The following is a 15,501-nucleotide window of genomic DNA, read 5'->3' as shown; positions in this document are numbered from 1 at the left end:
TGTCTTTTTCCTCTGAAGTTACTTTCGTGCTTTATTCGTGGTTGAATTTTTTAGGTATTTCGCAGTGAAACAGATGCACAAATTATGAATATAGTAGCTGTATGTTCATCCACAACCGGTCATCTGACTTAATATTTATTTAGGGAGGGTAGGCACTTGCCTGCAGGGGAACACCGACCGTTAGAAATTAAAATAGTAGAGCCACCACAAGTCGCATGCAACTTTTTTCTTTATTTTATATGTTTTATTCGACCAAAGGAGGCATTTTCAGAATTGGGGAAATCCTATGTGTTACAGCACCATACAATAAGAAATTCGCAGATTCAGCTTACTGTATGGTATCTTGCCGCGCGGGATTAGCCGAGCGCTCTTGGGCGCTGCAAATGGTTCAAATGGCTCTGAGCACTATGGGACTCAACATCTTAGGTCATAAGTGTTGTGTCGATTCCCTAAGGTCTCGACACAATGAGTGGCTAGGTGCACGCGAAACTAACGCAGACGGGCGTAAATTCTGAAACAGGAGACTGGATGAAAACTATAAAGAAAAGAAGAGAGATTTTAATATACTTAACTTTAATGTAGTCTTGTTCTTGTTGAAATACATCTCTTGCATAGTAGTAAGCAATTAGCAATGATACACATGGCGCCTTGCTAGGTAGTAGCGATGGACTAGCTGAAGGCTATTTAATCTGTCTCTCGGCAAATGAGAGGAATACTTGGTAGGTCTAGTCGCAAGCTATGTCGTCCGTACAACTGGGGCGAGGTCAAGTCCGTGTCTTGTGACCTGCCCTGTGGTGGCGCTACGTTTGCGAATACACAGTGGCGACACGCGGGTCCGACATGTACTACAGGACCGCGGCCGATTTAAGTTACCACCTAGCAAGTGTGGTGTCTAGCGGTGACACCACATTCCTCCCCCGCAAATCGGCGAACGGTCGTGAGATAAGGCTTCCGCCCGCCGTGGGGAGGACCCCATGTTGACGTATGCGATGAGGTGGGGAGCCTAACAACAGGCGAGGCTGTGCCACCCGCACCCGGCCATTCGGTCCGAGGGGAGCTAGGAAACGCCTGCAAACCTAGTCCAGGGTGCACGTCAACATGAGGTGTATGCGCACGTAATGAGACAGAAGGGTCGACCTCCATGTGGTCGGAGCACCCGACGGGCGAAGACGACATCTGGTCCGGAGCGGGCAAGAGGTCCATGGCGGAGGACGGCTGGTCACGGGAAGCAAGCGGCGGCGCGTGACCCAGGGAGGCGCGAGGCGGCTGCAGCGAAGCGTCCGCTGCTGGCGGCGCCGGCGGCGGCTGCGGCGGCGCGACGCTATGAGGCAAAATGGAAGGCAGCGTCGGTAACACCTGGGGATGAGGCGAGCCAGTAGATGGGTCCCCAGGGCGCTGACCTGACGGCTCCGTCGCTGAAAGCAGACGGGGAGCGGCAGAACCCAGGCGACGACAGAGGCGCAGCTGATTGAGATGCCGACGCACCTCACCAGAGGCCCCCAAAACCAAATACATCGCGCGGCCGAGGCAGCGAAGAATGCGCCCTGCGAGCCAACGCTGTGAACCGCGATAGTTGCGATAATAGACAACGTCGCCAGGAGCAAAAGCAGGAGTCTGCCGCTGCACAGGAACCTGATGTGGCGGATGCAGCAAAGACATCAGAGTTCGATGAGATCGACCATGGAGCAATTCAGCCGGCGAGCGACCATCGCGGGGCTGAGAGCGATACGAAGACAAAAAGAGCAACAAAGCGTCCTCCCGTGAATGCGACTCTTTCAACTTCAACATCTGTGACTTGAAAGTCCGGACCAATCGTTCCGCGGCACCGTTTGACTGAGGCGAAAACGGCGCGGATGTCAGATGTTGAATACCATTGGCCTTGCAGAACGACTGAAATTCTGCGGACATGAATTGTGGGCCATTGTCGGAAACAATAGTCTGCGGAAGACCTTCAATGCAAAAGATAGCAGACAAGGCTTGGATGGTGGCCGAAGACGTCGTGGAAGACATCCGGACAACAAAAGGAAAATTACTGAAAGCATCGACCACAACCAACCATCGAGCATTCCAGAATGGCCCAGCAAAATCGATGTGCAATCGTTGCCAAGGGGAAGTGGCTTTCGGCCATGCAAAGAATTTCCGCGGCGGTGCGGATTGTTGTTCGGCACACGCCACACAAGAGGAGCACATATTCGTAATCGCAGCATCGATTCCGAACCAAGTACAGTGCTGACGAGCAAGCTGTTTCGTACGCACTATACCCCAATGTCCTTGGTGAAGAAGCTTTAAGACAGAGGACTGTAACGAACGTGGGACCACGACTCGGGATTGATCATTATCGGAACGCAACAACAAAACACCACGTCGGACAAAAAGTCTCTCCTTGTGGGCAAAAAATCGGCGAACCAAAGGATCCTCGATCCGTGACGTTGACAAGGGCCATTGCGTAGCAACAAAACGCAAAACGGAAGCAAGGACAGGGTCAGCAGCTGTGGCAGTAGCTACACGACGAAATTCAATCGGAAACGATGCGACCACGTCATCGGCTTCCGAATCAATGAACATGCAAGCAAGTTCGGAAGAATCGAATGCCTTATCCTCAGCAACAGGCAAACGGGACAACGCATCAGCGTTTCCGTGCTTAGCAGTGGACCGATACAAGATATCGTAGCGGTACTGCGAGAGAAAAAGTGACCAGCGAATGAATTTCTGCGCTGTACGTGGAGGTACAGGCGTGTTCGGATGAAAAAGCGATGTCAAAGGTTTGTGGTCCGTGATGATTGTAAAGTGACGACCATACAAGAAATCGTGAAACTTTGTTACACCAAACACAAGAGCCAAAGCTTCCTTCTCTATTTGTGAATAATTTCTTTGCGCAGATGAGAGCAATTTGGACGCAAAGGCAATAGGGCGATCATGCGAGCCATCCTTGTGCGCAAGCACCGCACCGATCCCGAAATCCGATGCATCGACCATCAACAAAAGGGGTTTTCGGGGATCGAATGGCGTAAGGCAAGTATTTGAAAGTAACGCCGATGTCAACTGGCGAAAGGCGCGTTCGCATTCCGGCGTCCAGACGAACGGAACACCTGTACGGCGTAAGCGATGAAGCGGAGCTGAAATGGAAGAAGCATTGCGCACAAACTTTGAATAATAATTTACCTTACCCAGCACACTCTGTAGCTGTTTTAAGTTCTGCGGTGACGGCAAGTCCTGAATGGCACGAAGGTGCTCTGGACTCGGATGTATACCTTGGGCATTTATGACATGCCCCAGGTACGGTAAGTCACGAGCAAAAAACACACATTTGTCCTTCCTCAAGCGAAGACCATTCTGACGCAAGACCTGAAATAATGTCCGGAGATTCTGCAAATGTTCTGCTTCTGTCTTTCCTGAGATTACAATATCGTCCAGATAGTTCGCAGCCGTAGGGACCGACGCACAAATAGTTTGTAAATATTGCTGAAATAAAGCAGGGGCGGATGCACACCCGAATGGCAGTCTTTTGAAGCGATACAAGCCAAGATGCGTGTTAACCACTAAGACGCGCTGGGATTCTTCGTCCACAGGTATTTGCAAGTACGCATCTGCTAGGTCCAATTTTGAAAAATATTTTCCCGGGCACAGTTTGTCAAAAAGATCTTCCGGGCGGGGCAAAGGAAAAGTAGCAGTCACAAGTTGTGGATTCACAGTTGCCTTGAAGTCCACGCAAAGTCTCAATTTTCCGGAAGGTTTGGGCAAAATTACTAAGGGTGAGGCCCAGAGAGAAGCCTGCACTCGTTCAATGACACCTTGAGATTCTAAATCGTGCAACGTCCGTGCGACCTCATCACGCAATGCGTGGGGAACATTGCGCGCTCTGAAGAATTTCGGTTGCGCGTTATCTTTCAGTTCCAAATGCGCTTCATAGTTCTTAGCGCAACCAAGGCCCGGTGCAAAAATGTCTGCAAATTCTTCACAAAGACTAGAAACACTGGCGGAAGGCACAGTCTGATTCACTGATAGGACCTGATTCACTATAGACAAATTAAACAATTGAAACAAATCTAAACCAAACAAGTTCACGGCACTAGAGGAACGAAGAACATAAAATGACACAAGTTTTGTCTGTCCCTTGTATGTTGCAATAAGACTGCACTGTCCTAACACAGGTATGTGCTGTCCTGAGTAACTAGTTAACGTAACATTTGCGGCACGCAAAGGCGGGGCGCCCAGTTGTTTGTACGTGTCGTGATTGAGCAATGAAACTGCAGCTCCGGTATCGAGCTGGAATGGTATCACTTTTCCTGCAAAGTCTAAGTCCACAAAAAGTTTATTGTCTTGTTGACGACAAGAGCGACTGTCTCGTGCAAATTGAACTGATACAGGTACAGAAGCACTTGCGACTTTACGGGATTTCCGGCGACGTCGACGCACACTTTGGGTGGGACGAACACAGTCACTGTTAGCTAAAGTGTCACTGGACGGGTGGGAATGAACTACATTAATGTCCATGGGCGAAGGTCCACGAGCCTGATTGTCCTGGGTTCGATTCCGGCGCGAAGCAAAAGGCCTGGAATTATTGCGAGTGTCTGATCTAAGCTTTTTCTGGCAAACACTTTGTACATGTCCTTTCTTGTGACAGTAAAAGCAAATAGCTTGGCGTGACGGGCAATTTTCACGCGAATGTCTAGTTGCACACCGCGGGCAAGATTTCACTGCATTTGCTTGCTGACGCGGCGCACGTGGTTGCAAGCTAGGCGGCCGCAGCGAAGTCGGGCGCGAGGGCCGCTTAGCGTCCCGTGCAGCGGGCCGGGCGGGCCGATTAATGTGACACACTGCTGGCGAAGTTTCAAATGATTCCTGAGCAAAGTCAAGTGTGTCTTGCCTGTCCAATATGTCTATCACTTGTTGCAGGGAGGGATTAACTAGCTTCAAAATCTGTTCCCTTATGCGAACATCAGAAACGTTCTGTGCAATTGCATCACGCACCATAGTATCGGAATATGGGAGGCCACATTCACAGGCAAACGCGCAGTCTCTAGTAAGTCCTTGCAAAGTTGCAACCCACTCCCTGTTAGTCTGACCGGCCGTACGTTTTGTACGAAAAAACGTATACCGTTTGGCAACTACATTTACTGTTTCTTTGAAATAGGCATCTAAAGCAGACAAAATTTCTTCGTAGGACAGAGTTGCGACGTCGCGTCGGGGAAACAATTTCACTATCACACGGTAGGTAGACACACCGACACAAGAAAGCAAAAACGGCTGCCGCTCTTTACCTTGAATTCCATAAGCTGTGAGGTGGAACCGGAACTGATCGGCCCACTCAGTCCAGTTTTCGTTATGGGCCTCAAAGGGCCTAAATGGCGGTGCGACAGCGTTGTGTGGCTGCGGTAGCGATGAAGCGGCTGCCGCCGCATCGGTTTGCAGCGCACGTTGACCCTGGACGAGCTGTCCAAGGGCTTCCAATAACGCCTGCGTCTGCTGATTCTGCAAGCGAAAAAATTCGGACAGTACATCTGGAGAATGCGGCGAAGCCATGACACAAGCAAATTAGAGCAAATAGAACACAAAGACTGCAACGTGGGCGCGGCATCACTCCTCGGCGCCAAAATATTGTTGTGTCGATTCCCTAAGGTCTCGACACAATGAGTGGCTAGGTGCACGCGAAACTAACGCAGACGGGCGTAAATTCTGAAACAGGAGACTGGATGAAAACTATAAAGAAAAGAAGAGAGATTTTAATATACTTAACTTTAATGTAGTCTTGTTCTTGTTGAAATACATCTCTTGCATAGTAGTAAGCAATTAGCAATGATACACATGGCGCCTTGCTAGGTAGTAGCGATGGACTAGCTGAAGGCTATTTAATCTGTCTCTCGGCAAATGAGAGGAATACTTGGTAGGTCTAGTCGCAAGCTATGTCGTCCGTACAACTGGGGCGAGGTCAAGTCCGTGTCTTGTGACCTGCCCTGTGGTGGCGCTACGTTTGCGAATACACAGTGGCGACACGCGGGTCCGACATGTACTACAGGACCGCGGCCGATTTAAGTTACCACCTAGCAAGTGTGGTGTCTAGCGGTGACACCACAATAAGTCCCCTAGAACTTAGAACTACTTAAACCTAACTAACCTAAGGACATCACACACACCCATGCCCGAGGCAGGATTCGAACCTGCGACCGTAGCAGTCCCGCGGTTCCGGACTGCAGCGCCAGAACCGCTAGACCACCGCGGCCCCGGCTTGGGCGCTGCAGTCATGGACTGTAAGGCTCGTCCCGGCGGAGGTTCAAGTCCTTCCTCGGGCATGGATGTGTGTGTTTGTCCTTAGGATAATTTAGGTTAAGTAGTGTGTAAGCTTAGGGACTGATGACCTTAGGAGTTAAGTCCGATAAAATTTCACAAACAATTGAACATTTTTGTATGGTATCCTGCATTACGTAGCCGACGGCCAGACGTTACAAACATCGGGCTGCGTATAGCGCCTCCGTCATATGTAAAATGGAGTAAACGGTTGTGTACAGTTAACATAAAATCTCTGGTAAGGTGCATTCTGAGATTAAATAGCAAGATATACGATTTCGTGTATTACATAGCCGTAGTTTCAATGACAGCGCATTTCGATAGAGTTTTAACTCGTTCAACAGGAAATGATAAGTCTTGCTGTTTAATCTTAGAATTCACGTTAACTTTACACAACAAACTTACTCCATTTTATGTATGAGGGCCGCGCTATGCACAGCCCGATATTTCTAACGCGTGGCCTTCGGCTACGTAATATAAGTTATTATATTGTAAGCTGAATCTGCGGATATATCTTATTGTACGGTGGCGTAACGTACTGTATTTTCCCAGTTCTGTAGATAGACGCGTTGATCGAGTGAAACATGTAAAATAAAGAATAGTTACATGCGACCTGCGGCGACATCCACAATTGTAATTAAAATTTATTGATTACTTCTCGAAGCGTCCTTTGTTTTCGGTCTTGCACGGCCGACTACGCTCTTATTACGTCACATGGCGTGACACGGTGCGTTACAAATTCTTATTTATATAGCATTTTAATCTCCTCATCTGTCGTTAATTTCTGTTAGTAGCTTGACAATAATCAACCATTAAGCTCTCCGCCCATAGTAGTTGAGTGGTCAGCGCGACGGGATGTCATACCTAACGACCCGAGTTCGATTCCCGGCTGGGTCGGGGATTTTCTCCACTCAGGGACTGGTGTTGTGTTGTCCTTATCATCATCATTTCATCCCCATCGACATGCACGTCGCCCAGGTGGCGTCAACTCGAAAGACTTGCACCATGCGAACAGTCCACCCGACGGGAGGCCCCAACCACACGGCATTTCCATTTCCAATGCTTAAACTAGAGGCGGAGGTTAATTACGCCTGCAAGTACGAGAGGAAGCTGACTCCTAGGTAACACACAGGATATAATGTGTGAGGCAGGTGTCTATTAAAGCAAGAGAAGGCACAACCGGGAAGAGACTCATAAGGAAACACGGCAAGCGCTATAAATCGATTTCACAGGACCTTTACTCAATGGAAGAGAGTTCAAAATAAGCGAATACGTGTCCCAGCTTCTACGTAGATACTCGACCGTTTCTGAGAAAACGACGGTAAAACATTTCGAGGAACCCTATGAGCCCTTTAGCGTGTAAACAGATCAACTGAAGCGGCTTCACAATTTTGCTTCCCGTGTTCGAATCCGGATAACTGTTTTTAATTCTGGAGTTCATTAATCTACCCATTTCCGTAGAAGATTAATACACGAATGGTTTCCAATGTACATTGAAACAGCATTGTTCTTATTCGTATACTAACTGCGTCTAGTGGACGCCCTTAAAAAAAAAAAAAAAAAAAAAAAAAAAAACAATAAATGAATCGAAAATTATTTTCAGTTAAATTCCTGTAGTGCAAGTTCATTCACAATCAGTTGTAAGCGGCAGTCTTCGATAAAGTGATTCATTATGCGTGACTTGCCGCGAAATTATTGTCAATGCGTGACATTTTCAGCACGTTGAGGATTTTTTTTTCCTAGTGAGATTCATAAGAAGAAAAATCCATGTGGCGAACTTGCCTACACGCGATTGTAGTCGTGTTCGGAATTTCTCTGTTTCGATGTGTCTACGATCGGTCTCATCCAAGGGAATGCATAAAGTCTTCCTGAAGAATAAACATAAGAATAAGATATTAGTACTGATCTAAGAATGAAATATAAGAATATGAGAATTTAAAAATATTGTAACCCTTGAAAATACCATAGAAATAATAAATGTGACATTGTAAATTACAGCTGTAATTTTAGAGTTAATGTGACACCACTGTATCGCGTAAAATGGTAATAAACATCCGAGTAGTAACCTTTGTAAGTACATAGGTAGAGAAATGAAGAAAAGTAAAACAAATAAAAACAATAATCGGGTTTCGAACAGGGGGCGTAAAAGTGAAGAACCGCGACGCTAGGCACTGTGCCGCCATTTCGTCTACATGACCGGGCCAAACATCTCACGAAATAAGCGTCAAACGAAAAAACTACAAAGAATGAAACTTGTCTAGCTTGAAGGGGGAAACCAGATGGCACTATGGTTGGCCCGATAGATGGCGCTGCTATAGGTGAAACGGATATCAACTGCGTTTTTTAAATAGGAACCCCCATTTTTATTACATATTCGTGTAGTACGTAAACAAATATGAATGTTTTAGTTGGACCACTTTTTTCGCTTTGTGATAGATGGCAATGTAGTAGTCACAAACTTATAAGTACGTGGTATCACGTAACATTCCGCCAGTGCGGACGGTGTTTGCCTCGTGATACATTACCCGTGTTAAAATGGACCGGTTTACCAATTGCGGAAAAGGTCGATATCGTGTTGATGTATGGCTGTTGTGATCAAAATGCCCAACGGGCGTGTGCTATGTATGCTGCTCGGTATCCTGGACGACATCATTCAAGTGTCCGGACCGTTCGCCGGGTAGTTGCGTTATTTAAGGAAACAGGAAGTGTTCAGCCATATGTGAAACGTCAACCACGACTTGCAACAAATGATGATGCCCAAGTAGGTATTTTAGCCGCTGTTGCGGCTAATCCGCACATCAGCAGCAGACTAATTGAGCGAGAATCGGGAATCTCAAAAACGTCGGTGTTGAGAATGCTACATCAACATCGATTGCACCCGTACCATATTTCTATGCACCAGGAATTGCATGGTGACGACTTTGAATGTCGTGTACAGTTCTGACACTGGGCACAAAAGAAATTACGGGACGATGACAGATTTCTTGCACGCGTTCTATTTAGCGACGAAGCGTCATTCACCAACAACGGTAACGTAAACCGGCATAATATGCTCTATTGGGGAACGGAAAATCCACGATGGTTGCGACAAGTGGAACATCAGCGACCTTGGCGGGTTAATGTATGGTGCGGCATTATGGGAGGAAGGATAATTGGACCCCATTTTATGTAATGTAAATGGTGCAATGTATGCTGATTTCCTATGTAATGTTCTACTGATGTTACTACAAGATGTTTCACTGCGTGACAGAATGGCGATGTACTTCCAACATGATGGATGTCCGGCACATACCTCGCGTGCGTTTGAAGCGGTATTGAATAGCATATTTCGTGACAGGTGGATTGGTCGTCGAAGCACCATACCATGGCCCGGACGTTCACCGGATCTGACGTCCCCGGCTTTCTTTTTGTGGGGAAAGTTGAAGGATATTTGCTATCGTGGTCAGCGCATTGTCAATGCATGTGCGAATATTACGGAAGGCGGACTACTAGCTGTAGAGAGGAATGTCGTTACACGTATTGCCAAATGCACTGAGGTTGACGGACATAATTTTAAGCATTTATTGCATTAATGTAGTATTTACAGGTAATCACGCTGTAATAGCATGCGTTCTCAGAAATGATAAGTTCACAAAGGTACATGTATCACATTGGAACAACCGAAATAAAATGTTGAAACGTACCTACGTTCTGTATTTTAATTTAAAACACCTACCTTTTACCAACTGTTCGTCTAAAATTGTGAGCCATATGATGATGACTATTACAGCGCTATCTATCACAAAGCGAAAGAAGTGATCCAACTAAAACATTCATATTTCTTTTAGTACTACATGAATATGTAATAAAAACTTGGGGTTCCTATTTAAAAAACGCAGTTGATATCCGTTTGACCTATGGCAGCGCCATCTAGCGGGCCAACCATAGCGCCATCTGGTTTCCCTCTTCAAGCAGACGAGTTTCGTTCTTTGTGGTTTTTTCGTTTGACGCTTATTTCGTGAGATATTTGGCCCGGTCACGATCAATGGACCACCCTGTATAGTGAATGCGTGCTGCAAGACATCTAAATTGCACCGAAAACTTTGACCGTCGTTTCCTAAGAACCGAGACACGTGTCAGTTTATTCTGAGTCCTGTTCCACTGAGCGAAGTGTCTGGGAAATCGGGTTATGGCACCCGCCGTGTTTACCTCGTCAGCAGAGCCTCGTACAGAGAAAAGCTTCTTTTACCTGGAAGTCGACCAATCTGACGTCGACGGGCCGGCCGTCGGAGTAGCGGAACATGAGGTTGTTCCGCCAGAGGTCGCCGTGCAGCAGCACTCGCATGCGGCCCTCCTGGTCCCGGTGCAGAGCGAGCAGCCGGTCGAAGATCTTGACGGCCAGCTGGCGGTACTTCTGCGCGTACCCGGCGAAACCGGGCACGGCGTCGAGCGCCTCGGCTACGGCGAGCATGTTCTTCTCGGTGAAGTGCTGCATGTCGGGGCGCGACGCCTCGTTGAAGAAGGCGGAGTCGCGGAAGAGCTCGCCGACGTAGGGCTCGCGGTCGACGAGCGGCGCGGAGGCGGCGTGCAGGCGCGCCACGGCGCGGGCCACGAGCGCGCAGTGCGGCAGGTCCAGCGAGGCGCCGCCCGCCGCCAGCCGGAAGCCGGCCGCCGACAGGTCCTCCAGCACGAGCGCCTCGCCCGACAGCAGGCAGCGCGCCGCCACAGGGTGGAACGACGCGCCCTCCGCCGCGCGCAGCGCCGCCTCCGCGTCCGGCAGCGCGCGCGAGTAGACGAACACCTCCCTGCGGAAGGTCTGCTGCAGCTGCGCGCTCATGCCCACGGCCGGCGTCTTGAGCACCAGCCGCCGCGGCCGCGAGGGGCTGCCGTCCGGCGCCTCCAGCTCCGCCGCGACGCGCATCACGCGGCTGCCCGCCACCTGCGCCGCCGTGTTGAGCGGCGTCGCCACGAACGACTTGAGGCGCAGCCCCGCGGCTTCGTCGTCCTTGCTCAGGCAGGTGGCCACGAAGTCGCGGTCCAGCCACTCGGGCGTCGTGTCCAGCGTCGTTTCCGTCATCGTACGGGCCCTTTCCTGTTAACAAGGGACATCGAGCACGACACGGTAAGCGAGCCTCCGTGGTGACCCCTCCTACACAGCACCTACTCTTACACAATGTAGTATACACTACTGGCCATTAAAATTGCTACACCACGAGGATGACGTGCTACAGACGCGAAATTTAACCGACAGGAAGAAGATGCTGTGATATGCAAATGATTAGCTTTTCAGAGCATTCACTCAAGATAGGCGCTGGTGGCGACACCTACAACGTGCTAACATTAGCAAACTTTCCAACCGATTTCTCGTACACAAACAGCAGTTGACCGGCGTTGCCTGGTGAAACCTTGTTGTGATGCCTCGTGAAAGAAGAAGAAATGCATATCATCACGTTTCCGACTTTGATAAAGGTCGGATTGTAGCCTATCGCGATTGCGGTTTATCGTATCGCGACATTGCTGCTCGCGTTCGTAGAGATCAAATGACTGTTAGTAGAATATGGAATCGGTGGGTTCACGCGGGTATACGGAACGCCGTGCTAGATCCCAACGGCCTCGTATCACTAGTAGTCGAGAGGACAGGTATCTTATCCGCATGGCTGTAACGGATCGTGCAGCCATGTCTCGATCCTTGAGTCAACAGATGGGGACATTTGCAAGACAACAACCATCTGCACGAACAGTTCGACGACGTTTGCAGCAGCGTGGACTATCAGCTCAGAGACCATGGCTGCGGTTACCCTTGACGCTGCATCACAGACAGGAGCGCCTGCGATGGTGTACTCAACGACGAACCTGGGTGCACTAATGGCAAAATGTCATTTTTTCAGGTGTATCCAGGTTCTGTTTACAGCACTATGATGGTCGTACCCGTGTTTGGCGATATCGCGGTGAACGCACATTGGAAGCGTGTATTCGTCATCGCTGTACTGGCGTATCACCCGGCGTGATGGTATGCGTTACCTCTTGTTCGCATTGACGGCACTTTCAACAGTGGACGTTACATTTCAGATGTGTTACGACCCGTGGCTCTACCCTTCATTCGATCCCTGCGAAACCCTACATTTCAGCAGGATAATGCACGACCGCATGTTACAGGTCCTGTACAGGCCTTTCTGGATACATGAAATGTTCGACTGCTGCCCTGGCCAGCACATTCTCTAGATCTCTCACCAACTGAAAACGTCTGGTGAATGGTGGCCGAGCAGCTGGCTCGTCACAATACGCCAGTCACTACTCTTGATGAACTGTGGTATCGTGTTGAAGCTGCATGGGCAGCTGTGCCTGTAAACGCCATCCAAACTCTGTTTGACTCAATGCCCAGGCGTATCAAGGCCGTTATTACGGTCATAGGTGGTTGTTCTGGGTACTGATTTCTCAGGATCTATGCACCCAAATTGCGTGAAATGTAATCACATGTGAGTTCTAGTATAATGTATTTGTCCAATTAATACCCGTTTATCATCTGTATTTCTTCTTGGTGTAGCAATTTTAATGGACAGTAGTGTACATTAGTATTGCAACATCTCTATACTGTATGATTCTAGAGCATATTCTATGCAGGAACACCCTGACATTTGTGGAAGATATGAAGCTTTTCTCAAAGAAGCTGTGATGCCACCCCTAAAAATTAAATAAATTTTTAAAATATTTTTTTTTTTTACTTTGCTTTAGGGTATTGGTACGAGGGTGAGTCAAATGAAAACCTTAAATATTTTTTTAAATATTATTTAGTGTGCAGAAGTGGTACAAAGCTGTATCATTTTTCAATATAACCTCCCCCACGCTCAATACAAGTCCTCCAGCGCTTACAAAGTGCATAAATTCCTTTAGAACAAAATTCTTTTGGTAGTCCGCACAACCACTCATGCACCTCGTGGCGTACCTCTTCATCAGAACGGAACTTTGCCTGGTTCAAACGTATGGAAATCACTTGTGGCAAAGTCTGGTGAGTATGGTGGATGAGGAAGACACTCAAAATGCACGTCTGTGGTAGTTGCAAGTTTTGTACGGGCAGTGTGGGGCCTTGCATTGTTATGTTGCAAAAGGACACCTGCTGACAACAATCCACGTCGCTTTGATTTGATTGCAGGCCGCAGATGATTTTTTAGGAAATCTGTGTATGATGCACTAGTGACCGTGGTTCCTCTAGGCATGAAATGCTCCAAAATGACGCCTTTTTCGTCCCAAAAGAGAGTCCCCTGCCGATGGTTCTGTTCGAAACTTCTTTGGTTTTGGTGATTTTTCTTCGTATGAATCTCACTAGGAAAAAAAATCCTTAACGTGCTTAAAATGTCATGCATTGACAATAATTTCGTGGCAAACCACGCATAATGAATACTTTACCGAAAACTGCCGTTTGCAACTGATTGTGAACCAACTTGCACTACAGGAATTTAACTGAAAATAATTTCCGATTCATTTATTGTTTTTTTTAAAGGTCATTCACTAAGCGCTGTTAGTATACGAATAACAACAATGCTATTTCAATGTACAATGGAAACCATTCGTGTATTTATCTTCTACGGACATGGGTAGATTAATGAACTTCAGAATTAAAAACAGTTATCCGGATTCGAAAACGAGAAGCAAAATTGTGAAGCCGCTTCAGTTGATCTATTTACACGCCAAAGGTCTCATAGATGATGGCGCCATGCCATTCCTTGCTCGCTCTCTTCATTTCCGGTTGATGGAAGTGAACCCAGGTTTCGTCCCCAGTAACTATTCTTGCAAGGAAGACATCACCTTCTCGTTCAAAGCGCCGAAGTTCTTCTCAAGCATCAACATGTCGTTCTCTCATTTCAGGAGTCAGCTGCTGTGGCACTCATCTTGCAGACACTTGGTGAAACTGGAGCACATCATGCACAATGTGGTGTGCTGACCCATGACTAATCTGTAAACATGCTGCAATGTCATTCAGTGTCACTCGGCAGTTTTCCTTCACTATGGCTTCAACTGCTGCAATATTCTGTTGATTCACATCTCGTTGTGCCTGACCTGGCGAGGAGCGTCTTCCACTGAAGTCACACCATTTGCGCACTTCCTACTCCATTCGTAGACTTGCTGCTGTTACAAACATGCATCACCGTACTGAACCTTCATTCGTCGATGAATTTCAACAGGTTTCACACCTTCACTACGCAAAAACCGACTAACAGAACGCTATTCTTCCCTGGAGCAAGTCGCAAGTGGGACGGCCATCTTTATACTGATACTGCGACGGTATGTGTGCATTTGCACTATGCTGCCATCTATAGGCCATTCTGCACGCTGTCTGTAGCACGCTCACCAACTTACAGGATAACAGCGCGAAATTTCGATATGTTATTACAAATTTAAGGTTTTAATTTGACTCACCCTCGTATGTTGAAGGATCGATATTAGGTTTTACAGAGAGATGTAAAAGTAGTCATCAAATGAATGTATAAACTGTTATGTTTGTGGGCAAAGCTCTTTGACATAAAAGAATTACTTCATACCTAATTGTTAATTAACGATAAGGAAAATGTTACTGCCATTCAATGAAAAAATTGTAATGACTGTAACCACCTCAGGGCAAATTTTCATGGTTAATATGTTAAACAAATGTACAGAATAAAACGAGGGGAAGTATAAAGGGTTTTACGTGACCGGTAGTGGAGGTGACCTTGGCGAGAGGAGCGCCAAGGGAAAAGAAGGTGGAAAGACAGGCAGTTGCTTGGGAGCCTTCACAGTGTGTGTATCGGGCTGTGAAGGTCCGCTAAAGTGAGGCTTATATGGTGCTACAGTTGTGAAAAAAGTGCAACCAAATATTCGGACGGCAGCTGCTTTTATGCCGCAAAGTCGTCTCCAGTATGTATCCATTCGGAAAGCAAGATTATCCGAATAATGTTATGATGGAATTCGGTCGACGCTCCGACTTGTAAAGATGGCTGCTGCTTATGACGTGGCTATCAGTAAGGAAGTCCATCACTGGGGACGCGAAGAGCCGACCGAAATTGTTGTACCAACAGTACTATGAGCCCTCCAGCACACAACTCAAGGCAAGCACTAATTTCATTGGCTTGTTTGTTGATCTCAGAACATGTAAGGGGTTACAGTCAACTTACTTTGAAACGAAAAAAACAGAAGATGTGCATGCTTATTCTCCGAAAATTTCTGCCCCAAGTCATCACCAGTCCTGTTTCCTGGTCATGTTTG

The 15,501-nt window shown here is 47.6% G+C and overlaps 1 protein-coding gene across 1 annotated transcript in view; it reads right to left on the bottom strand.

The window, feature by feature from the left end:
- LOC126235249 (uncharacterized) overlaps nt 1–15,501 on the bottom strand; it is a 94,463-nt gene that overhangs the window by 20,337 nt on the left and 58,625 nt on the right. The window contains exon 2 of the mRNA XM_049943980.1: nt 10,514–11,356. Within this exon, the coding sequence (XP_049799937.1) occupies nt 10,514–11,341 (828 nt within the window). The 5' untranslated portion in view covers nt 11,342–11,356. The remainder of the gene's footprint in view (nt 1–10,513; nt 11,357–15,501) is intronic.

The sequence above is a fragment of the Schistocerca nitens genome, chromosome 2 (genome assembly GCF_023898315.1).
Source record: "Schistocerca nitens isolate TAMUIC-IGC-003100 chromosome 2, iqSchNite1.1, whole genome shotgun sequence".
NCBI classification, from domain to species: domain Eukaryota; kingdom Metazoa; phylum Arthropoda; class Insecta; order Orthoptera; family Acrididae; genus Schistocerca; species Schistocerca nitens.
The sequence above is the reverse complement of the archived record's forward strand: the minus strand, read 5'-3'. Positions and strand labels throughout refer to the sequence as shown.